Here is a 23,333-nt window from a genome sequence, read left to right as displayed (position 1 = left end):
TGAACTGTCAGAAGCTCAGTCCAAGTTCTTCCTCTTCCTCGCGACAAGACCTCCTCTTCTCAGCAAAGCGCCTACTGGCCAAAGATTCCCTTTTTCTATTCTTTTCTCTTCCTCCTTCTCTATTTCATTCTCTGTATTCTTTATAATTTATCCCATCCCTCTCCAAACATGTCTATCTGGGATTCGCTCAGTGGTCGCAAACAGGACAAGGGTCCCGGTGCCTTCGATCCTACCAGCGCGCAAGATGCCACCTCTTTCCTCTCCGAAGTCGCCATTCCCGATCCTACTCAGCTCCATCCCCTTGCTGGCTTGAACCAAGATACCCTCGACTACATCTCCCTCGAAGACTCCGCCCTCGACCAGCTCCCCGGTGACCGTTCGGTGCTGCCCTCCCGCGGATGGTCGGACGATCTCTGTTACGGAACCGGAACTACCTATCTCGCTGGATTGACAATTGGAGGTGCATGGGGTCTGGCTGAGGGCCTTAGGAAGACGCCGGTATCGGCTCCCCCGAAGATCCGCCTCAACGGTGTCCTGAACTCGATCACGAGAAGAGGTCCCTTCCTCGGTAACTCCGCCGGTGTGGTGGCCATGGTATACAACGGCTTCAACTCGGGTCTGGGATACGCACGTGGCAAGCACGACGCGGCCAACAGCATTGTCGCTGGTGCTCTGAGTGGAATGGTCTTCAAGAGTACCCGGGGTCTGAAGCCCATGCTGATCTCCGGCGGCATCGTCGCGGGTATTGCGGGATCTTGGGCTGTACGTGTCATTCGTCCCAGTTTAGCTGTTTTGCTCACAGTCACTAACGATTTCTCTCATAGGTGGCGCGCAAGGCATTCCTGTAAATGTCTCTAAATCAGTCGATTCAATTGTATTTTAGCCCTCGAACTCGAGACGACGACCTTGATCCGATCATGCGTTCGAGAACCCATATGATGTGTATGGCCTGTTTCACCAAAGCGGGAGAGGTTGATTTGTTGCTTCACTTCGACATGTTCACGCTGTATTAGAACGGTTTTTTTTTTTCCCTTTTCTTTTCTCCTTCGCCCCCAATTCTCTCGTCTTAGTCTTACAGATCTCTTCCCTCTGGCGCACAAAGCATCTTTCTCGCATTCTCCATGGTTTTGGACCGGCATGGAAATGGATTTTTGTTTCGTTAACTCTTTGTACATATAACGGACTCCTGGGTTTGTGGTTCTTGCGGGCGAAACTGTTGCAGGTTTCATTTTCGTCATCTCAAGCAACCTTAATGTTAGTTCACACAATAAAAAGCATGGGACTAATAGCGACTTCAGATCAGGTTCTGCACTCATGAGAGTGTTGAAGATTGTCTTTTGAGGGGTCGAGCACAGTGACAGTCGCTACTTTACAAGGTCGCGTGCGGTGTAAACCGAGCATTGCACTAGGACACTCGTAGTTTGACTGTACCACCGGACTGCGGCATATCCGAGCTCGCCTTGTCCATGGATGCCTCAGGCTACACGGCGGTCTAACGTTTCCCGAGTTTAGTCTAAGCTTGCGTGGGAACTACAGCCTCAAGACAACTTGTGCTTCAAATCACAATGATCTGTGACACGCTACAGTCATTGTTAGGCTTCTAGAAACTCGGAGCGATGGGCAAAATCTCTACGTGTTTTCATTCTGCGCATACCAGAGCGGGTTCAATAGACAGACTTTCAAGACGCGATTTCTACACCAACTGCACATCATCCTGGGACTGGAAGTGGAGACTCTCTACGGCGTGTGATGATATTCCTTCGTATCATATATAGTATTGAAAAGCAGGCTTCTTGCTACTAAAAGAAAGACTACGAAGACTACTATTGATATAGGATTGATTCTCAATGCTTCTGCTTAGAGGGCTTTCATAGATGTCATTCACAGTATATCTTGTTACCTACACATATTATTATCGAAGATCGAGGTTGTTGTATAACAACACAATATTACTACCAGACGGCCGATTTTGATAACAATGCCAAAGGAGTGTAGATGTGCACTTCAAGGCGACTTCCGTCACCATCGAGTTCAAGCCCCCGAAGTCGTGCACACCAAAGTCAGACGTACCAATCTTGAAGAACAGTATTTACTAAACCACACTTCAGCCCACTCCAGTATAGCCTTATTTAGTTTATCGAGGACGATGTGACCTCTCCATATCTGGACTTCCCGCCGCCCTGTCCATACGTCTTCAATCCACTGGCCCTTGACGGTGCATGCAACCGGGATTCTACGCAAACCCTCGTATAAGAAGGCCTTGTCTTTCAACTCATTCTTGGTTTCGTATTTCTGCGCCCAAGGAGACAGCATATTTTGCTCTGATTCTTGTGTCTGAATCAATGAGATATGCCGGGCTATGGCCAGCGCCACCTGAAGAAAGCCGCGTAGTCAGGTATGCCGTATTGGCAGAGTGATTGCTCGTTGGGTTGCACCGGGCATACCCGACAGACACCATGCAGGTGGACTATTCTCTCCAATGAGAAATTTTAGGTCCAGAAGGGGTCGTCGAAGCAAGTATGCGATACGCCGGATCATCATGTAGGATTCGAGGTCCCAGTCGGCACAGTGTGTGGAACATAGCTCAAGTCATACTTGATGTCCTCGTGTTGTTGGAAAGTGCGACGTATTTCATTGTATTCAAAAAAAAATCAAGGTGCCCATGGGTATGGTTTTGGAAAGTGACACTAGCACTGACGTTTGGTGTCTGTGCTATTCTGTCATCGGGCTAATCCGAATAGACCTCGGCGGCGCGATTGAATCAGTGGAGGTTTCCATAGCTTCCTACCATGGTGAAAGACGGATGGAAAGAGGCAGGGGTAGGAAAAGAAGAAAAAAGGGTGATAATAGTCGAGGTGGAGGCTAGTATAAGTGACAAATTTTGAGCTCCGGCAATTGATCTAGTCAAAGTTATATATTCGATTCAACACAAGTGTTTTCCTGTTTGGGTCCGTGATCTCAATCACACTCATTGGACCTGCGTATATACTAGACCAAGATTCGCATTAGTAGACAGCGCCCAGAATCAAAATTGACCATCGAGAATTTAGCCATGCTAGAGAATATATGAATCCAGATTGGACCGACCTTCCCTTGGTTGTGAAGACCTGCTTTTAAGTGAATGCGACTCTTGGATGGAACCTTCCTGCCTTGTGCCTATGTCTGAATCCGATCAAGAGCCTCAAAGCAAAAGTTTTTAGCGCTGTGTGATGGTAGTCTGCGAAGTATAGGCTCCATCTTCATAATATCCATATAGTAAGATGAGCTATATACTATACTGTGCGCGTCGGCGTCGCACGGTGGCGTTTGTTAGCCGCGGAAGCGTCCGTTCGGCTATCCCGGCCGTAAGTAAGGAAGGATTAGTAAAGCTGACAACTATGCCCTAGAACAGAGGCAAGTGAACACAAAGTTGATGTCATTGTAGATAAGTATAAGCTGAATTTTCCGGAGAGTGAGATTCTATTCTGTAAATAGGCAATGGTACAGAACCAGGCCCGATCTGATAATCCAAGGCTTGGCACGGGGCATTGAAAGGAATTACTCTTTTGGGAAACTCCACATCCAACTGAGCCCTCAGGGTCCACGACGGCTGTGTTTTGGCCTGTTTTCTCCGCTGCTCGTGTCAACAGGCAGCAATTCCAATGGCGCTTCTGTCGCAGGGTAGGTCGAAGGAATCACCACTTGCTTCTTCTGGTGATCAATTCGAGGTATGTCTTAGCCAAGCTTCCAGTGAAAACTCTATGCCAAGCTGTTGTGTGCCACTTGTGCCTATATTTGGTATGGTGGATTACTAACTGATACGAAGAGCCAGTCCCAGGTCTGCCCTGGAGATTGCGCTCAGCGGCCCTTGAACAACAGGCATCGGGGTCTGTTTGGGCATGTTGAAGGTTCATTCTTGGGAAGAATAGGGTTGCCTGAATCAATAAGGTCGTTGACGTGCTTTCAAGCCGTAACAAACTACGGGCGCCTGGCCGCCATGACAGTCACATCATGAATCGATGGACATCAACAGACACTTCAACGTTGAGAATGCAAGCCAATTCGAGGTAAATGTTTCAGTCTGCCACTGTCTACTTCTAGGGACTTTAAAGCTTCTCAATCCGTGAACCAAGGCTCGCAGTGCAACGTGCATTCCTCCAGCGTTGGTCGATCACCATCATTCAGAGGTGCCCTAAGTGGGCCGCCCTTGGCCGTGGAGCCTGTGAGGCTATGAGGCCCCTTCTCCGCACCTTGAACCCTGATCCATCCTCGCATTACTCCTGGTGCCGGCTGGAGCTTGCCCCGTCTCAACCCTTCATTCGCTGGGTGAGGAACTGGAAACCTCTCTTATAAGACCAGCCATGGCAGTCGCTCCGGGGGGTTCCCTATCTCACCACGATGGGTCTTATACGACTTACAACTTTGCTCTTCACATATGTTTCTTCGCGCCGACTGACGTTCCTCGCCTTAGTCATTGTGGTCTGGCTCCTCTGTTCTCGCCTTCCTGGTCTTGACCTTTATGCGAACCAACAAGTGGTCAGGGATCACGGTCGAGGCGAGAATGGGGGTCGATTCCTATATGTTTCCCCCTTTCGACACAATCCGGACCTGGAGTATGAGAGAAAGCTCGCCAACGCTCTGCAGGAGCTAGAAAAACCGGTACTAGATCAACAGGGAGGAAATAATGTGGCGGAGAACAGGATATGGCAGATAGCCAAGGACGAAAGCCAACGAGGACCGGATTCAGCCTACCTTCAGGAGAGAAACCCTGGCTGGGGGTACACCGTAAGTAATCTGTCAAGCCTCACGTTCATAGGTATTGTACCCAGCTAAAGTTATGCCACCCAGTTGATGAGCGATGCGAAGGCATCCAAGTTTGTCGCCGAAAAGTTCGCCGCTATTCCGGAGATTGCCCAGATCTACGAGTCGTATCCCTATCACGTCCTCCGAGCCGACCTTCTACGCTACCTTCTTCTCTATTACTACGGGGGCTTCTATGCCGACATGGACATCTACCCAGCGCGACCCATCAACGAGTGTCCAGCCCTACAATCGATACCCAAACCCTCGATGGACGCCTCAATAGACTCGGCCAACGTGTCGCTTGTGCTAGGGGTGGAACTGGACGAGCCCTATGCCTCTCCGCAAACCATGCGCTATTGGCGCTGGACCCGAAGCTACGGACTGATCCAGTATACGATGTACGCCCCGCGCCGATTCAGCCCCCTGCTCCGAGAGATCATTGTTCGATGCTTGTCGCACACCCGACAATACTACCGCCAGCACAGTGGATTGCTCAGCCGATTCAGCTATGACAAGAACGCCATTCTGGGGATCACGGGCCCGGATGTTCTCACGGACGCTGTTCTCGACGCCCTCTCCGCATCGCTCCCCGGCTCCCATCCTTTTGTCCAGAAATCTGTCGGCATGGATCAGGATACCGGCGATTTGGCAGCTTCTGCTGGTAAAATGGAGAGAAGGGTCACCTGGGCGCCATTCCATGATCTTCACGAGCCCTTGTGCGTTGATGCCAGTGAGGCCGTCCCTGAAACGCCCATGGGCGGGCTTTGCGTGGTGCCGATCAGTGTGTGGGGTAACGGGCAGCGACACAGCAAGGCCGAGGGTTTCAACAGTCCACATGCCTGTCTCAACCATCGGTTCGGAGGGTCTTGGAAGAAGGGTTGGCGCGAACGATTGTTCGGATGAGAGACGCTATACACAAGCCTTGTCCCTATGATGAACACGCATGAAATATGACAACGAAGAAACAAATATCCCTCCCTACACCTGAAATCGAGGACGTAGTAATCAAAAAAAAAATATACCACACTAAGGGGGTCGCAATCCCATTGTTCCTTTGGACCCCTCTTCTATGGCCCAACAATATTTCTTGTACCACACTTTTGAGGTTTAACACTATAACATCAGTATCCTGAACCTATACGCAAACCAGCAGCCCAAACCCCTCTCTCCCGACAACATGGAGAAGCATCTGCCCTGCAGTGACCGAAAGACGCCGAAAGTCATTCGACAAGCGAATAGGGCGCATACCGCGTCCCCTCCTCACGAAGTCCATTCTCGGACTTCTCTCCGCGATGAACACCAAAGGGGGGCCACGACGCGGTCCATCGCGGTGTGTGTACTCCCGGCTGACCAAAATGACTCCTTCTACCGGTATATGACCGCAAACGAAAGGCTTGGAGGGAGCGTGCGGAGCAGTAGTGGATACGATAATTCTAACACATAGGAAGCTGTGGAGGCTATGGCTTACCTACCCTCTGTGGTGAGTTGACCTATGCATTCCTGCGAGGCTCAAAAAGACATAGAAATGCGCATCAAGTGGTAGTGGACCTTCGTCGATGCTGTTGTCATTCCAGTATTACAGACGTGTAGGGGGTCGGATCATGAAAATGGAATTCCCTTGATGATGGCTCCACAAGGAAGCTTCCATATCATAATTCTCTGTGATATGTTGTCTTTCAGCATTTAGACTACTCCGAGGCAGCGAGAAAACCTGTAATAAGCTCAATTGGTATCCACAAACGAGTCATCGGGGTTGTAGTAGTAAAGGTCGGTTCTAGATTGATAGATCCTAGAGATTATATAACCCTGCATCGGCCATCATGCCCTCAACCACCATTATCTCTCCACGCCGTGAGTGAGTATAAGTGTGATTGTACGTGATCTTCGCGCCCAACTAATGGTTAAGTGTGACCGCCTTCTACCAAGAAAATTCCTTGCTGCCGCGCACACGCTACCGGGGTATACTTGGTTATGGTACCTTCCATGGAGGCCTGTTCTCTTTACAGGTGTCACGAGCACCACGAAATGGAACAGAGCCCGAGGTCTGTAGTCCAACACGCAGAACCATTCGGCAGTCGTTCTCGTGAAGGGAATAGACGAACATAGGCCTACTTCCTTTATACTTCGATCTGCTGAGCCACTCCGTACCCCCAACATCAGTGCCCCTGCATTCCAGGATGGGATACTGCCCGACGGCATCGACTTGATCACGAAGCGCGAGGGCTTTCTTGTGTCAAGCCAAGTCTCAAAGTTGCGGGGCTCCCAGGGTATGGAGAGTGGACATATAGCTCGGCATGGTCCAGTCTCAGCTCGAAGGCTTTACCATCAAGCACACGCTCTCGCCATCAGAGCCTCTGTAAAGGTGGCATTGGAAACCACCCTGCAGCTAACGGGGAATGGCAGTGTTCCACGAAACTGTAAACAGCTACAACCGATACCACTTTACAAAGATCGTAAAGCCCAATCCAACAGCCAATCCGGTAAGAACCCCTCCTGTCGCTTGTGCATCTCCGGCGGTGTGGTTACGTCATGAACCCTGTGTGCGACGCTTGACCTCGGGCCCCAGCAATATTCATCGAGTAAAGATCCCAATATAGAAGATCCACGGAGGCTCCCATATGCGAGGCTACTGTGAACCACGCAGATCTGTCTTCGATAGACTGGCGCATTCGAACTGACAGGCGGTCGTCTGATTCGGTCAATCCACGAGTCCGCTCTCGCTCCGCCAGTGCTTCCAAATATATGTTCGCCTTCGGGAGAAAGGATTCGAAGAAGGCATCAGGTCCGTCTTGCGAGTCGTACACGCTATTGCGCTGCTGTTCGAGGTGGGTTGACTGCAAAGCCAGAAGAGATGTAATGTAATCGACGGATGTATCATACGTCCTTTATAGTGTGCAGTCCTTTAGTCCACTAGTCCGTATCAACTCGTTCAGCTCACGAGTTAAGGGTCGCCCATCAACAATCGTCTTCCCCCATTGGTCTTCATCAGTGCTGCCAATCTTACTGAAGTTGAGTCCCCAGAGTTGCAGCAGTACTTCTTCCATTTCTCCATACAGCGTCTTAAGCGTCTCAAGGTCGATGGCAAGATCCAGAACGTCATGCTTGTCAGAGAGATCGTCTTGTCTTAGTATGTCTGACATCATCTTGCCGTCGATCCATGTCATTATAATAAAAGGACCCAGGCCGGTCGGGTCCTCATCGCTCGTGCCATGAGCGATAACGCGCGGCACAGGAATCGTGGTCTCTCTCGCGATGTAATTCATCACCAATGCCTCTCTGCGAACCTTCTCATCCAGAAACATGGATTTCCCAGGAAGCGGAAACCGAATCAACCAGTCCTCGCCATCGTCGTCCCAATTGAGTCGGAAGCTGAAGTTGAAAGACCCGCAATGCATGGAGCGTAGCATACAATCATCCCGTTGTCGATAGCAATTCGCGAGTTCGCAGATCCCGGCCCCTGATTTGAAAGCCAGTTTGATCCATTCATGTCTCCGATCGTCGACAGCAGCGAGGTTGATATCATCGAAGTCCATTTTGATCGTACAACCTGGGGTACAGTAGGAGTATACGAGTCTCCGATGGGGGGGGGGGGGGGGGAAATCTCTTGAAGCTGAAGCTGGAGGCGGGTATGTATTTAGGTTCTTTACTATCTCTCTCTCTCTCTGTGTGTGTGGGGGGGGGGGGGGGGGGGGGGAACATGTCCAATAAGTACCCCCTGCAGCGGAGTTGACTATATTCCGAGCCGGCCTGCAGTCACCGAGTCTAGAGCTTGTATTCAACATCGAAGCATCGATGTTACTGGTTTTAAATGTCGCGATGCTCAAATAATCATAGTTGCTCATTTGCGTGCATTTCGACCCCATCCCTCCAACGCAGAATCCGCTCAACAGAGACCCCGCGGTGGGTAGGTTCGTCAACTGGCTCATCGCCTCGATCATCGAACTGGTCGATAATCCACGGATGCATCTGAAGTCGACGAACGTTTTTGATATCCACTTGACCATCATCGAGCCAGATGCCATCGTCGTAACCTCTATGCCAATTGAAGAGGCGCGATGTTGCAATCCCCGATTGCTCATCATCAAGGCGCCGCTCGTGGTAGGGCAGGCTTGATTGTCAGCGAACTCTCCTAGTGATGGATTTTATTGGACTTACTCCGTAGTTTCCCTTGCGGGATAGAATGACATATAATGTCAGCTTCAACCCTCGCAATTTCATGCTGCGAGCCGGCCGGAATTCTTTCGCCCGAGTCCAGTAACCAATAGTTCCTCCAAGATATAGGCACGTGAATATGTGCAAGGTGTGCCCGTACTTCCAGGCTGAGATTCTTGACGGTTGTTGTGCCAAAGGGAGGTGCGTGCGACCAGGGTACTGACAGTTCCGGTCGGCAGAAATAGGAAGTTTGAAACTCATTCGCTCTAGGAATGATGGACACTTCTGAATTTCGTACAGGATACAATATTTGGAGAAAAGACTGGGTCGTGTTGGTCCAGAATGCAGCTACTAGACATATAGGCGGAAGACCGTGAAGAGCCAGCTTCAGGAACGAAGTTGCCTGGCCGTTGCATACTGCTGCAGCCCATAAAAGAGTCAAGTGAGGTTTTGTATTGGTGATTGCCAGCAGCAGCTGCCGATTGTCGATTCCGTCAAGCTGTGAGAGAGCCTCTTTCACTCCCAATGATGTGGCCCCAACAAGATTGCATGGAACGCATGGATCGAAGAATGCGCTGCAGAGCAACGAATCCAGAGCATCCTGTGTGGAGCTTAGGGACAGACATCTATCGATGGAATCAAACAATTCTGAAAAGGGCTTGTCTTGCAGTTTTTGTGAAGACCGGATCGGAGGTGTGGATACTTTTATAGGAGGAGCGAATTTCGGTGAGGGCGCATGCCGTGAGGTTGAGATCAAAACAGAGACAAATCCGGTGAGCAGCTTCCCTTCCAAACCTTCTGACGCGCAGAAGTCCATAAGAATATGGAATGCAAGACGAGAATTCGGTGTGGCAGGCTCCCAGTTCCGGCTTCAGAAGATTATTAGCCGATAAGAACCAAGATCAATACAATAAACATACCGTTTGAGTGAGGTCCCTTCTCTTCTAAACATCCACGGTGAATAAAAAGCGCCGTTCTGGTTTTTAACTCGAGCTTTCCAACAGTCCTGCGTGACGATGTCCCAGAAAGATTCTCCAACCTGCATGCCTTGATCATGCAGGATTTGGCTTTTCTCGCCTGCCCTTTGTAATATCTCCACCCAACGGCAGGAGATGATGTATGACCAGGCCAGAACAATGTTTGTAAGATACCCAGAGCGAAGAGGCTTGGCACAAGTAGGAATAGATACCTCTAGTTGGGTCTCCGTTTTCGTCCAATATAATACAGGTGATGGGCTTCCGACGCACTGGAGATAATCGATGAAACTGTGATCTTGCTCGCAGTTCGAGTCTTCTGTCGTTCTCATCTGCAGGGAAGACTTCAAAACAAGGAAAGATTTTGCTCTTCCTGACAACTGTACAGTGCCTAGGGGACAGTTATAGAAGGGAGGGACATCTTTGAGAAGATTCAAGAAAGCTGATATGTAGTAATCTAGAGACTCTGTGCCCTCTAGGCGTGCAGATGCTGCATTTATCCAGTTGTCGATCTTGGACTGGCAGCAATGGTTGAATTGTGTTGTTGTCGGACAGACCCCATCACCGGGGAACCAAGTCACGTCGCTGTCACTATTTGATTCATCACAAGCATCGAACTGATCTGCGCTTGAGGTACCTCTTTGCTGTTTCGGATTGGTAGCGGCCAATTGAAGATCTGAGACACCGGTTTCCATAATGACCGCATAGGTTCGTGTGCCATAGATGAAGCTGTTCTTGCTGGACAGGCAAGCGAAGGGATAAGTCGAGATGTAGAGGGGAGAATGAAGGCGATATAGTAGTAGGAACAGGCGGTGGGGGGAAGCGGTAAGGGCTACTCACAGGAGAATGAGTAGGGCCGCTCTGACAGCTAGGCAACCGTGCCATGCAGGAGATGTGTTGTGTGACCTGATAGAACGGATCCTTGTATAAGACCCGAATCAGGATGACTTAGACGTCTCCAAACCAATTTTGACGGATTCGTTCCATATTTGTCAGCCTTATAGACCCAAAAAGAGTTCTGAGGGTTGCCCTGGTTGGGCGAAGTGTATTCCCGGATACCAACCAGCAGTTTCCAAGTCAATAATGCCAACGATATCGTCGTCGCGAATGAGAATATTTGAGGCTGCCGAGGTCACCATGAGTGAACGTCAAAGGCCAAGATTTTGCTTTGCCGTTTTCTGATAAATTCCCGGGCATCAACGTGCACTTTAGGATTAAACTCCAACCCCATGCGTTGAACAGGCTGGATTCGACTGGTCTGAATGCGCCGAAAGGAACGGCGGACGGCGAGGAGGAAGGCTGGATGTCGTCCTCGACTTCCTGCACCTGATTCTACCTGTATTCTGTATCAAGGAATCATGGTAGACTTCTACCACTCAAGGTCATGGAACGTGATTCATGACAGATGACTTATCAAGCCGAGTATTAAATTTTTCAACTTAATGCCATCTTCAGAGGATTCTAGGTGATTCGCCTAGGCAATCGCGTTCTCCTGTTCTTCATCGGTGAGAGCTTTTATAAGGCCATTTACTTGTCACCTCTGCAGTGGTCAGTATATACCGACAAATAGCCGAACTTTCACCTATACACAACATGATGATCACGTCATGATCTGGCGGTTATCAATTGAGATTATCCAAAGTATGTGCAAGAACAGGAAGGTAAATTATTTCACAATCTCGAAAGAGTTATCAAAGAAGTCAGATCTGCAATGAGCAGACAACAAGCTGTACACTAGCAAGCTCGCGACCCATCGATTGATCACGCACTTTCCAACTATAACAATATACAATAAATAACACAAAAGTCAACACGATCATCTCCAATCACCCTGGTATCCTCTACCCCATCCTCTTCATCAATATCTCCCGCATTTCCGAAAATATACCACCCATCTATCCAAGCATCTCCCTCCTTACAACAATCCACCCCCAACAACCCCAGCAACCAACAACGCAACCACCCCCACGGCCTTCTTAGTCACACCAACAGCCACAGTCGCCCCACTAGTCGAGCTGCTCGACGCACTCGACCCCGTCGCGGTTCCGGAGCTCTTGCTCTTCTTCGTGGAGGAAGACGAGGTGGCCGACGCCGTCGCGACGATGGTCCCGGCGCCCGTGGCCGGGACGGTGCCCGTGGCGGTCGCGTTGGCGCCGGTGTTGCACCAGACCTCGCCGGCCTCGGAGGCCTTGATGAGACACTCGGCCAGGGTGTGGACGGTCTGGTCCTGGGCGAGACAGTAGTAGTCGCAGCTGCTGTAGGAGACGACGTCGGCGGCGCCGCAGCAGCTGCTCATGATGGCGGAGTTGTTGCCGGTGCTGGGCATGGCGCAGGCGGCGTCCTTGATGGGGATCTCGTAGAGCTGCTGGTGGCAGGTGGAGGTGGCGGAGGCCGCGGTTGTGGTGGCGGTGGTTGTGAGAGACATTTTGGCTTTGGTGAGTGAGTGAGTGGATAAATTATTGTCTTGCGAGATGGTTGGGCTTGGTGTTCTCAGAGGTAGGTAGGTATAGAATGAGGGATATAATGAACGAGTGTGCGAAGTGAATCAGTGGCTGAACGATTGTGGAGTGGTCTGGTCAGGGTTTTCAGGGTTGTGCAGGGTACTTATAAAGAGGAGAGGGCTCTATGTCGCTGCCTGGATCCCAGACCAGGGACTGCTGTAGAATCCTTAGCCATGGATTCATGGCTAAGCGGAAGATGCTGGGGCTGACCGCTACGACTGCCCCCCTGAGGGACACACATGCCTGCCTATACTCCACCGGGGGTCCCGCTGTCTGGTCCCTTGGACCAGTGGCCGCCGGGGTGTATCCATTTCTTCTAATTATGGGTCGGCGACTCCAGCCGATCCCGTCTCGATGCAGTTGGCTGGATGTTAAGTCAAGGACTATAGGTTGTCTGATGGCTGTGCCCAAGCTACTTCACATCCTTGGGGCAATTATATCAAGATTGTCAGATACCCAGGTTTCAGATGACGCGTCGTTTGCTTCGATGCATGACTATTTTGTCCTTGCTTGATGGCTAGTAGAGCACGCAGGGACAGGGCATGTAGAGGTTGGCCCGGCGTAGCCTCATCCAGGCACAGGACTACCAGTCCCGAAAGTTCCAGCGTCTTGATCTGCACCGGAGACTCTGCAGCCTGAAATTCAGGAAAGATGTCGAAGCGATCTGTCAACAAACAGGTTCTTCCCGATCAACCAGAATGTGCCACTGATGCTCATGATCCCGTCGGAAAACTACGCCATGCATGGCACACTACTCAAACGCCTTTCCGACAGGCTACGGCCAGATTAGCAGCAGAAGCCACCTCACAAACTGGAAGGAATAGCGAGCCGGGCTTCTTGGCATCGAAGCTTTTCTTCCTTGCCAAGATATCAAGGATATGACTTTTCCCAGATCCCCTAGGATCTGTAGTTGTCGGGTGAGGCGACAGACCCAGGCGTTGCCTTCGCTTAGCATCTGCCAAGAGGTATAGTCTGGCATAGCCCGGAGTTCCCTTTGCCTTTTGGCTATTGATATGGACGGGGCATAGCCACCATGGAGTTGAGACTTTGTTTGGCTTTAAATAGAATCGTTGATCTGTCTTTGGATAGTGGTGTGGTGTGAGAGATGAGAGCGGGTCTGGCGGTTAAGGATTGAAGACCGGGTCGATGAAAGGTCGATCCAAGGCCCAAGTGGAGAGTCCGGGTAAAGTTTATTCAGACCGATGCATCTATGCATCATTCCATGGTCCAGCATTGTGTATTGTGGGAAACCCTGGCAGCTCTTGTCAAACTGTCTTGTGTTAGTTGACTTACCTGAAGTGCATGAATGTCTACATTAGTAATTTTTGTCCGGAATAGTGATGAAGTCCTGCAGGGTTTCTACTGCGTCGACCCGCTGATTATGTCCACCACTCGAGCCACTTCACTGCTACCCATGACACAAGAGCCCTGCAATTTGAATAAGCTTTTCAGCACAGGGGAGCATAAAGTCTTCAACAATGAATGCATGACCAACTGCCATGCACGCAGCGTACCATCCCGACGGCAGGATACGCATTCAGCGACAAAAGCTCGGCCAATTCTCTTCAACAATCACTTCTCTCATCACGAACAGTGGCTATCGTTGTCGCAGCTGTCAATGGCGGTCATACACTAAATCCATTCTACCTGGACATTCATGAATGCTCATGGGCGAAGTACAAGGCCAACCCGCCCATTGCATGTGTCAAAATGAAACGTCATAGACACGGATGACAGCATGGTTATCTCACTTGCATCAAACTGTTCGAGCGCAAATTTCTTCGCCTAAAGATGCAAGTTATGAGATTGTCTGTGGAAAGGTGGCTGGCCGGCTGGCTGGCCTGGACTAGGTCACAAACGCTAAGCATTTTTTAATCCCGCCCGCCGCAACAACCTACCATACTCCAGCCCAATAGCGACAGACCTTGAAGAAAGAATTACTCGGGCACAAGCGTTGGCACTGCAATTGCAACAGTCTCACCGACTATGTTGAGCCACTGTCAAAGTGCGGAGACCAACCCTATCTGCTCCATTCTTCAGCTCGTATCGATTGGGATCGCTCCGAAGCTTAGTCCCCTCCGCACGAACGCCTCGAGCCCATGTGGTTTTCGCGATTGGAACCAACATAACTCGCTAATGCTTGTCAGGATATAGTGTTGGATGATGTGAGCGAGGTGGAGAAAGTCGGAAACATGTTGCGCAGAGAAAGGCCAGCGAATTCTCCAGCTAAATACCCCCTCGATGCGCGTTCCGTCATTTATTTTGTGTTGACCTGGAATCTCTCGCTCCTTGCACTCGGACCGCCGTACAATCGCAACAATTATGCTCAAACATACCCTCGCGTCTCTGGCCCTCTTCGCGGCAGAAGCCTTCACGGCCACGACCAGTCCCGGTTACTCATGGAACATTCCTTCGACCGTCAGCGGAGACTCACTCTCGTTCGGAGAACATTATGCGGTGTTGAATCTCGATCTGATCGATGTAGTGGTGTCGTATGTGAACACTACTGCCGCGGGAGCGAGCTGGATCAACAACACGGCGCGGTGGATTGGCGCGTGAGTTGCACTTTTGTCCATGGACTGTCTAGGTTGCGGACGGCGCTTGAGAGAAGCCACGACGAGGACTATACACTAGACAAAGCTGACAGCCTGCAGCGTTCACCAGCAGTCGCCCCCGCCCTTGAGCATCTTCACGCGGATCTACTTCGCCAACACACAGCGACCCGAAATCAGTGCCAACGACCCCTTTGCGGAGGCTGTGTCCCTCCTCGGCAACATCACGGAATCGAGCCCCGAGGGACAGATCTACCCTGCTTTCCGGCCGCTGGGTAACTGGGACGTGGTGTTGCAGAAGGTGCGGTACTACGCCGGTGCGGGCAACTCGCTAGAGGAGATCCTCGCCAGCCAGAAGATCGACACGGTGATTCTGGTGAGTGATTCCGGTGTCCTCTGGCCCTGAATGGAAATCGATCGGAGGGGTGGACCCCCCTTGTTTAGCGCTCCGGCTAGTGCTTCATTAGTGCTTGTGGTCCCGGATCGACCACGATTTGTCTGTTTTGTTTTGTTGGTTGGTTGGGTACGGAGAGAACTAACGCGCTGGTCCGAATTTTTTAGTCTGGGATTCGCACGTCGGGGGTTGTGCTGAGCACCGCTCTTCGTCTCTTCGATCTCAATTACAAGGTGTAAGTCCGATTGCGTTTTGTGCCGTGACGATGAGGTGACTGATAGCCTTCGCTCTAGATATGTTATCTCGAACAATACCATCGAGACTCCCTCGACCTACGCGTCCCAGATCCAGCAGACGATCTTGCAGGGCATTCTGCCAGGCAATCCTATCGACGTCATCACGATCGAGCAGGCCATCGCCGCGTTGAATCGGTCGGGTCCGGCTATATACTAGTTTCGACTCAATTTGTACCAGCGGACGGCTGATAGGTTTGATTATCCAATGACATGTACTATGTAAACCAGAGCAGAGATGATCTGAGATGATGTTTGATAATTTCAGATAGCAATTCGAGTCTAGCCCTGAGATCTCCCCTTGAGGGTCTCTATAAGAGACAGAGCACGACTTTCGGAAATATGCATAGGCGACGTGGTAGGGAAAGTAGTCCAAGGGAATTCCCGAAAAAGGGGGAAGATCGACCAAAAGAGAAAAGAAGATAAAAAGAAAAAACAGTAAAAGAAATAGAAAGAAAAGAGAAAAAGAAAAAGAAAAAACAAAAACAGGAAGGCAAGCCACAATGCGTGATGCATGCAGTGTCATCACCTGAGGAATAAGTAGCCGAAGTCACGGCAGTAGCTCTGTGCTACCAAACCGTGCAAATTGATTCCAAGATAGACATCATGACTCGTGTGCAGTGATACTTGCTCTTTCCAATGTTATAGATTCCTTGTAACGTGACTTTTGATAGCTAGGAAGATATGAACCTTGGAAACCTGGTTGATATCAATTGTGGTCTGACTTTGGCACATCCTACAGTAGAGTATTTGGTAGGGTTGTTGGCGCCCAGGCCTTGACCGAAGCTTCTCGCTGATAAACCCGGTTGTGATTGCATTCTGGTTCCGCCCAATCCACACCATCTTCATCCTCTCCAGGCTTTAGCGCAATTCGAGGTTCGGGGTCGCCTCGCCATCGTACACGAAGAAAATGACACTGTGTGAAGGGTCTTAACTCGGAAGGATCAAATCGATGGTGTATGGTTGTATTGAAGTATGGTCATGGTCAGTCACTGAGTCCGTTTGCGCTACTCTGTAGCCGATCTTACAAGCAGATTGCTGTGTTACCTTGTCCTGCCTGCCTACTATGAGGACTCCAGAAGTAGCTGATATCAACTGCCCTGATGTTTGGGTCTGAGCCTACTTTTTACGTCGTCCTTTCCTCCCGATACTTGCAACAACTCATTTCATTTTCATTCCCATCAATCCCACTTTTGTATTCATTAACACTAGCGATTCATTTCTCAGAAGCCCTCCTCAAGCCACCCGTGTATAACAATGCGAGATAGGTCTTAAGTGAACATATCCTCAAACCCCAACCACAACACCAGTCCTCCAACCAACCCAGAGTCCAACCCAATCCTAGGTATCCATCTACTTCACCTCCGCATAAACCTCCAACGCATCATGCAACCGCCCAAAGACACCCCCATGCCACCCCTTGACCAACGCCCACTCCTCCTCCGGCAACATGACACTGAACATGCGCAGCCACGCGCCCACCAGGAAATCGGCATAACACGCGCTCACGCCGCGCACAAACGGGCCCTCGGGGTTCTGCACGAACAACGCCGCAATCGCCCCCAGCGTCTTTTCGAACGACCGGATCATATTCTGGCGATACTCCCCTTCGCACTTGAAATCGTCCCAGCTCGACATGGGCGCGCCCGCCAGCTGCGCCCGCCGCACGAACTCCGCCTTGGTCGTCGCCGCGGTCGCCGGATCGAAGGGGAACCCCTGCACCGTCAGCTGGGTGTGCGCCGTGAACGCCGCGTCGACGTGCACGTTGAGCCGGGCGTATGCGGCCAGCGCGGGGTTGTTGGCGTTGCACTCGGAGAGCGGGACGATGGGCGGCGGGTCCAGCGGGAAGGTGTAGTCCAGGGGTTGGGCAGGGAAGAGGTCCCCGTCGCCGGCGGTTGAGTAGGTGGTTTGCAGGTAGGCGGCGATGTCGAAGGAGTCTCCGAGTAAAGTGTTGGTGGTGGGGTCGTGGAGGATCGGCAGGGTGTAGAAGTCGCTGCCGTCGGCGAATTGGCGGCACGCCGGCACGTTCAGGCTCTTGCGCACGCTGGCGACCTCCGGCAGCGGCACCCAGGTGGTCTTGTACGGCAGGTTCTTGAAGTTCAGCGCGAACCGGGTTTTCCAGGGGTTCGGGGAGCAGGCATTCTTCTCTGCGGGAGGGCGGGTGGCGATGTCGTAGAAGGTTAGGGGGGTGGAGGGGGTGGTTGTTGTGGTTGTCGTGGTGGTGGTGGTTAGTGGCATTTTGCGGGGGGCAGTGATGGTTGAGATGACTTGATAGAAGGAAGTAATGCGGCTTTGCGTCTTTAGGCTGGATATGGTGGCTTTGAGGAGATCAATGGCCTAATAGTGCTTCTCAGGATATGTTTATATACTTCCAAATTGCTTACCCCAGGTGGACTGTTTAGCTTGTAGCTGGTAGCTACGGGATTCTTCACGGTAGCTCACACTGATGTGGGGTAACTCAGAGTGACGCATGTTGACTCATTATGAGTGGTGCTTCAGGCTCCGCCGCTGCTCTGCATTGACTTTACATAAACTTTTCTGTTTGCGGTGGTTCAGCATAAGGCAGCAATCACTTCTATTCTTTCGAGTGTAACCTTTCTTTCTTACCACCATTCTTATTATAGATAGCCATACTCATAGTAATGCCTTCCGTGGACAATCGGTGCCAGTTTGCATTATACACCATTTGTTAGTAGACGACGCGCTCGCATCGTAGTACTAGTGATCTGATTAGACGGTTTGTCTCGGAGTTTCTGTGTATTGATCTCATATCTACATGATTAAGTAGCCGAATGCTATAAGCATGCTGTGTACTCCGTACTCAGTAGAAATCGCTTTGAAGCGACCGTGAAAAAGTCTACGGTAACTTACAGCTCTCAATCGTCGATGCATGAAGAAAAGGTGAAACCTGTTGAACAGGAAGCCGCCTTCCCCTTCCGTTGGCTTACGTATTCTGGCAGTACGGCAGGAGGATCGGCTCCATGACTCTGAAACGGAATAAGGAAACGCAGAGCAGCAGGGGGGGATGCGATTGCTTTCGCCTTTCCCACTGGTCAAAGTCTACAACTTTAGTGCCGACGCTAAGGTAGCGTGGCCGCCGATGATGATGTGCACAGTGCGTCAAATGACCTTGGGCTGAAAAGTAATAAAATGAGGGTATTATCGCTGTCCACTAGTTAAATGAGATTTGGGCTGGTCCCGCGCCGCGGTCAGTCAAAAGGCTGTGACCGGCCAGAGGCGCGAGAAATGCATTTAGATTAAGGAGAACCAGGTCGATGGGCTTCCGCGGCCAATTGCGCGACGAGAGATGTCAGTGCGAAGTGCAGGGCAGGACATTTGTTTATACATAACATGAATGCACTGGACGGCATTGACAGTGCATCCCCACGGAGATTTCTCTGCAGTATCCGTCTGTATCACGATCTGCCAGATCGCCACAGTAATGACAGGTAAAGCGGTGATGCATCCATTTATCGCATACTGCTGACGGATGTTTAGCATGGTAATGAATTCGCCCTCCCATTCTGGAATTTGGTATTGACACTCTTCCGGTTAGAGAGGTTTGTCATCAAACCCTAGGTAAGGAAAAGGACGCTCAAGCGGTTCAATCTCCGCAATTCATTTCGGCGATGCAAGGCACATGACGAGGAAACTCTGGATTGTTGCCAAGTTAGGTAAAAGCTGAGTGCAACTTTGAAGTCATGGGATGAATGCTTCACATTGGAACCTCATTAGCAGAGGGTGATTACTACTCAATTATTCAGATAGTGAAATAGTGAAAAAGAAAGGGAGAGATACAGAGATCTATTGATCTATTGATCTATTGATCTATCGATCCATCAACGGAGTAAGCTCGACTTATCTTTTATGCCGCGGCCGTCGGAGTAGATAAGTGGCTGGCCCTGGTCCTTGACTCAGGCAATGATAGATAGGGTCAATTCACCGGACTTGTCTCTGAACTCTTCCCAGTTCCTTTACTTGAACGGGCAAGATCCGATCCTCCTTCTGGGCCTTCCGCCAACGGTATTACTTGATGCGGGGTAGCGTCTTTCCTCGTGGAGGCTAGACTTGTGTGAGCTAGGCTCAAAGCAGGCAAGTGTTATCAGCTGACCCCCGCGTGGATTTTTCGTTCCGTTGCAGGGCAGCGTCATCATCGAACCTGGAACAAGATTCTCCGCTTCTTATTAGAGCTTGCTTGCGCGCTCTTGCTTGCTCTTGCTTGCTTTTCATGCTTGCTGGGGCTGGCTGGCTTGCTTACTTACTAACCTTGGGTTACTTACTTCTTCCTGCTTGCCTCTTGCCGTTCTCTTTTAACTTGCTTGTGCTTGCGCTTGCGCTTGCTCATACTCTTACTCACTTGTCCTGGGTTAGAAGACTTTCCTATTCCCGTTTCCACCCCGGGCCCCCTCTTCCTCTTTCTTTCTCTACTCTCTCTCTCTCATTCTCTTTCTTCACTCTCCCCCCTCCTATTCCATTCACTCCTATTCTTCCTATTCCTCTTTCTCATCTTATTGGCCCTTTGTCTCCTAAAACAATATCCACAATACCTTCTCTTGACTTGCTCTTATCTAAGTGGTATCCTCCCGAGCTCTAGTGCCAAATTCGACGGGCTTTGCTTAAGCTTGATCCGAGGGATTTTTCGTTTCTGGGCAGCCCCGACCTTACCCGCAATTCTAGTACTGCCATTGCGCGCCGTCGCAACTCCCGCTCGGGCGATATTGATTGCAGAACCGCAATTCGAACCATACCATAGATCTCAAACCAAATTCTCCAATTAAAATACGTTCGATGGTCTACTCAGACTACTCTCCACCGACCGAGAGGTCAGGATCTGCAACGACGCCTCAATCCGAGTCGCACGAGGCCAGCAAATCAACCGGCTCGAGTAACGATGAATTCGATCGGAATGCCTCAGTAATCCCTGCCAAAGGGAGCCTCGACTCCCCACCTCTATATAGTTTCCAGCCCCCGTCGAACCGCCTTCATGACCCGACTGCCCAGCACAACCCTCACCATCCTCTACCCTCGCTGCAAATACGTACCGATCTGCCAATCTTCAGTCAAATGAGCCCTCCCAGGGACGCTGACACCCTGGTACACCACAGCCTTTCCTCGAGCAGCCTGCCCCGTCGCACCCCTAGTTTACGCGGTCTCTTCGCGGCGCCTCCCAACAGTGGAGGCTCACTGTCGCCGGCCTCTATAATCTCGTCACCACAATTGGTAGCAATGGGCGACATCACCCCTTTACCGTCGCCCATCAGTGGCATGTCGCCATGGAAACACCCCCGGCGCAATTCTCAATCTCTCTCCCGGACCCCTTCAACGGTCTCACGAAAGGGCTCAAGTTTGAGTCTGCGACTAAGCGATTCATCGCACATGCTCGGCGCTTGTGAACCTCGACCTCGAAGCCGAAACAAACATTACACACTATCGGATAAACTGCACGAATCGCCGCTCGAGTCACCGACGCCAACACGGGCCGAATCCGCTCCCAAGCACGCGCGCAACCGCAGTTTGAGCGAATATGTCCCCCCAGGCCGAAGTGTGCCTGTTAAACCACGACCCATTGTGGTCTCGGGAACCGGCGTGCCACCCGGGATCTCCACCTCCACCAGCACAGACTCAAATGCGCACAACCTCCATCGGGAGCAATACTTGGCCGTACATCGTGGAATCGCATTGCCGACCGTCCGCCCGCCAAGTCCGCCGCGCAGTAGCCGCAGTGGGCTTGATGAAGATGACGGTGGACCTGTTATAACACCTGTCCCTGACACTGCGGATGAGATATACTCGGTGCGTTCGGTGCGCACTCAGCAACGCCGGAAATATCGCAAACTTCGTCAACTGGGTCATGGAACGTTCAGCCAAGTCAGTCTAGCCATGCGCGTGGAGACGCGCGATAGCGACCCGTCACAATACGGCTCTAGTTTGCAGGACTTGAACCTCGCGACCCAGAAGTTGGTCGCGGTCAAGATTATCGAATATGGACCGGCGGGAGGCGCGGACGAAGAGCGCTTGGAGGTTTCTCTCAAGCGCGAGGTGGAGATCCTCAAATCAGTCAATCACCCCTCGTTGGTTCAGCTGAAAGCCTTTGGCAGCGACGAGAAACGCGCACTACTCGTCCTCGATTATTGTCCAGGCGGAGACCTCTTCGATGTGGCCTCTTCCAGCAACCGACCTTTGAATCCCCCTGTGATTCGTCGCATGTTTGCCGAATTGGTAGCGGCCGTTCGCTACCTACACGAGCACTATATTGTGCACCGTGATATCAAGCTAGAGAGTGAGTATTCCGGACTTGTTACATAGTGCGAGGCCTAACTTGTCTTCCCAGACGTTCTGGTCAATTTGCCTGTCACCGCGATGGATACGATCAGCGACTGGCGCACATACGATCGAGCAATCGTGACCCTCAGCGATTTGGGTCTATCCCGACGGATACCCGAGCCTCCGGAAAGCCCACTTCTGCAGACCCGGTGTGGCAGCGAGGATTATGCGGCGCCAGAGATCTTGATGGGCCAATCGTACGATGGACGGTCAACAGACGCGTGGGCGTTGGGCGTGTTACTGTATGCGATGATGGAGAATCGGCTGCCATTCGACGCCTTGCCGGGTACTCGAGGTGACCCGGCGAAATTGCGCGCACGGACACCCCATCGCATCGCGCGGGTGGAGTGGTCCTGGTATCGGTATGCGGACAGTGACGGCGAGTGGGATCCTGTCAAGGGCAGCGATCTGGAAGGCGCGCGAGAATGTGTGGAGGGACTCTTGAAACGCAACACCAAGAGGAAGAATCTTGACGAGATTGCGTCCTTGCCATGGGTGAAGGACGCGGTTGATGTGCCCGGGGGGCTGAAGAGGGGAGACAAAGAAGTGCCCTAGAGCTGGCCTCTTGGATCTGCATGTTACCATTCTTATTTTCCTGTTTTAACCATTACTTTTTCCCCTCTTTCTCTTTATATTTCTGTTTTGTGTCTGCATTTCTCATGATTTGACGGCGTGACTCCGAGAGACGATCCCAACCGCTGATGACGCGACTTTGTGATTTTTCTCAGTCTAGACCTCTCTTTTTTTGCCGGAGAGATAGTTGCCACAACGAAGTTATGGGCATTAGACTTGTTGAGCCATGCTGCTATCAGTGTAACCTGGTCGAGCGTTCTGTTCTCAGCTACCATTAATTGTACTGGTTGATATATATTAGTTTGGGTTACTTCCAGCCCGGAAGATACCGGGAAGAATGGGAGGAGACATCATTCTTGAGGCAGTTATCGGTCACGATGCGGCATTGCATGCACATTCCAAGGCTGCCAGTGAAGTAAATCCATCACTTAATGCACATGTAGAGATCTAGATGTGTCTCATCTCCTCTGGCAGAAAGTCCCATTTGCTTGATGTTAGAGGAGGCATTTGTGGCTGGCTGGCGAGAGCTGGAGCATCCCTAGAGAATGTTGAGTCTGGAAGCGGCCAGACAGTCGGATGGAATGTTTGGCAGGGCAGAATTACCCGGGCGGTGGAGTCTACATTTTCGGATTAGGCTTAGCGGCCTCTGAGTGGGCCGGTGTCGCATGGAGATTGCTGAGTCAGGACCAGCCCCTGGAAAGATCAACCTTGTGAGATCAGTGGCATCGATCATTTCCGTCCAATGAAGAATCTCGCTTCGATCAGCAGCCTGATCGACTGGGTCAGGG

General features: G+C 51.1%; 11 protein-coding genes across 11 annotated transcripts; 6 read left to right on the top strand and 5 right to left on the bottom strand.

Annotated features, from left to right (window-relative positions):
- Positions 1-168: 168 nt before the first annotated feature.
- BO86DRAFT_378107 (protein transporter TIM23) lies at positions 169-848 on the top strand (the record flags this gene model as incomplete). The annotated part of the gene is made up of 2 exons (XM_025670613.1): positions 169-762; positions 825-848. 2 exons carry the CDS (start codon positions 169-171, stop codon positions 846-848), a joined length of 618 nt encoding a protein of 205 aa, XP_025529132.1.
- Positions 849-2,444: 1,596 nt separating this feature from the next.
- BO86DRAFT_54439 (uncharacterized protein) lies at positions 2,445-2,824 on the top strand. Its single transcript, XM_025677468.1, has one exon. The coding sequence runs from the start codon at positions 2,520-2,522 to the stop codon at positions 2,730-2,732; it is 213 nt and encodes a 70-aa protein (XP_025529131.1). The 5' UTR covers positions 2,445-2,519; the 3' UTR covers positions 2,733-2,824.
- Positions 2,825-4,186: 1,362 nt separating this feature from the next.
- On the top strand, positions 4,187-5,698 carry BO86DRAFT_54437 (uncharacterized protein). The gene is made up of 2 exons (XM_025677467.1): positions 4,187-4,764; positions 4,828-5,698. Exons 1-2 carry the CDS (start codon positions 4,378-4,380, stop codon positions 5,683-5,685), a joined length of 1,245 nt encoding a protein of 414 aa, XP_025529130.1. The 5' UTR covers positions 4,187-4,377; the 3' UTR covers positions 5,686-5,698.
- An 876-nt stretch (positions 5,699-6,574) lies between these two features.
- Positions 6,575-7,079, bottom strand: BO86DRAFT_54433 (uncharacterized protein). Its single transcript, XM_025677466.1, has one exon. It carries the CDS (start codon positions 6,979-6,981, stop codon positions 6,619-6,621), a length of 363 nt encoding a protein of 120 aa, XP_025529129.1. The 5' UTR covers positions 6,982-7,079; the 3' UTR covers positions 6,575-6,618.
- A 128-nt stretch (positions 7,080-7,207) lies between these two features.
- On the bottom strand, positions 7,208-8,333 carry BO86DRAFT_447249 (phosphotransferase family protein; the record flags this gene model as incomplete). The annotated part of the gene is made up of 4 exons (XM_025676576.1): positions 7,708-8,333; positions 7,462-7,665; positions 7,413-7,432; positions 7,208-7,275 (listed from the first exon to the last, which is right to left on the bottom strand). Exons 1-4 carry the CDS (start codon positions 8,313-8,315, stop codon positions 7,208-7,210), a joined length of 900 nt encoding a protein of 299 aa, XP_025529128.1. The 5' UTR covers positions 8,316-8,333.
- Positions 8,334-8,610: 277 nt separating this feature from the next.
- On the bottom strand, positions 8,611-10,603 carry BO86DRAFT_309755 (uncharacterized protein; the record flags this gene model as incomplete). Its single annotated transcript, XM_025667828.1, has 3 exons — positions 8,611-8,890; positions 8,934-9,803; positions 9,855-10,603. 3 exons carry the CDS (start codon positions 10,601-10,603, stop codon positions 8,611-8,613), a joined length of 1,899 nt encoding a protein of 632 aa, XP_025529127.1.
- Positions 10,604-11,723: 1,120 nt separating this feature from the next.
- On the bottom strand, positions 11,724-12,734 carry BO86DRAFT_54420 (uncharacterized protein). The gene is made up of 2 exons (XM_025677465.1): positions 12,517-12,734; positions 11,724-12,441 (listed from the first exon to the last, which is right to left on the bottom strand). The coding sequence occupies exon 2, from the start codon at positions 12,331-12,333 to the stop codon at positions 11,824-11,826; it is 510 nt and encodes a 169-aa protein (XP_025529126.1). The 5' UTR covers positions 12,334-12,441; positions 12,517-12,734; the 3' UTR covers positions 11,724-11,823.
- A 1,572-nt stretch (positions 12,735-14,306) lies between these two features.
- On the top strand, positions 14,307-16,048 carry BO86DRAFT_336018 (cysteine hydrolase family protein). The gene is made up of 4 exons (XM_025668897.1): positions 14,307-14,964; positions 15,064-15,337; positions 15,523-15,590; positions 15,649-16,048. Exons 1-4 carry the CDS (start codon positions 14,732-14,734, stop codon positions 15,806-15,808), a joined length of 735 nt encoding a protein of 244 aa, XP_025529125.1. The 5' UTR covers positions 14,307-14,731; the 3' UTR covers positions 15,809-16,048.
- A 780-nt stretch (positions 16,049-16,828) lies between these two features.
- Positions 16,829-18,071, bottom strand: BO86DRAFT_388103 (uncharacterized protein). The gene has a single exon (XM_025671771.1). It carries the CDS (start codon positions 17,884-17,886, stop codon positions 17,002-17,004), a length of 885 nt encoding a protein of 294 aa, XP_025529124.1. The 5' UTR covers positions 17,887-18,071; the 3' UTR covers positions 16,829-17,001.
- A 1,634-nt stretch (positions 18,072-19,705) lies between these two features.
- BO86DRAFT_54331 (uncharacterized protein) lies at positions 19,706-20,339 on the top strand. Its single transcript, XM_025677463.1, has one exon. The coding sequence runs from the start codon at positions 19,877-19,879 to the stop codon at positions 20,240-20,242; it is 366 nt and encodes a 121-aa protein (XP_025529123.1). The 5' UTR covers positions 19,706-19,876; the 3' UTR covers positions 20,243-20,339.
- BO86DRAFT_54332 (putative protein kinase) lies at positions 20,340-22,564 on the top strand. Its single transcript, XM_025677464.1, has 2 exons — positions 20,340-21,928; positions 21,980-22,564. The coding sequence occupies exons 1-2, from the start codon at positions 20,437-20,439 to the stop codon at positions 22,525-22,527; spliced, it is 2,040 nt and encodes a 679-aa protein (XP_025529122.1). The 5' UTR covers positions 20,340-20,436; the 3' UTR covers positions 22,528-22,564.
- The last annotated feature ends 769 nt before the right edge of the window (positions 22,565-23,333 follow it).

Source organism: Aspergillus japonicus (genome assembly GCF_003184785.1).
Source record: "Aspergillus japonicus CBS 114.51 unplaced genomic scaffold BO86scaffold_15, whole genome shotgun sequence".
NCBI classification, from domain to species: domain Eukaryota; kingdom Fungi; phylum Ascomycota; class Eurotiomycetes; order Eurotiales; family Aspergillaceae; genus Aspergillus; species Aspergillus japonicus.
Note: the sequence above shows the minus strand (reverse complement) of the source record. Positions and strands in the feature narration are given on the sequence as shown.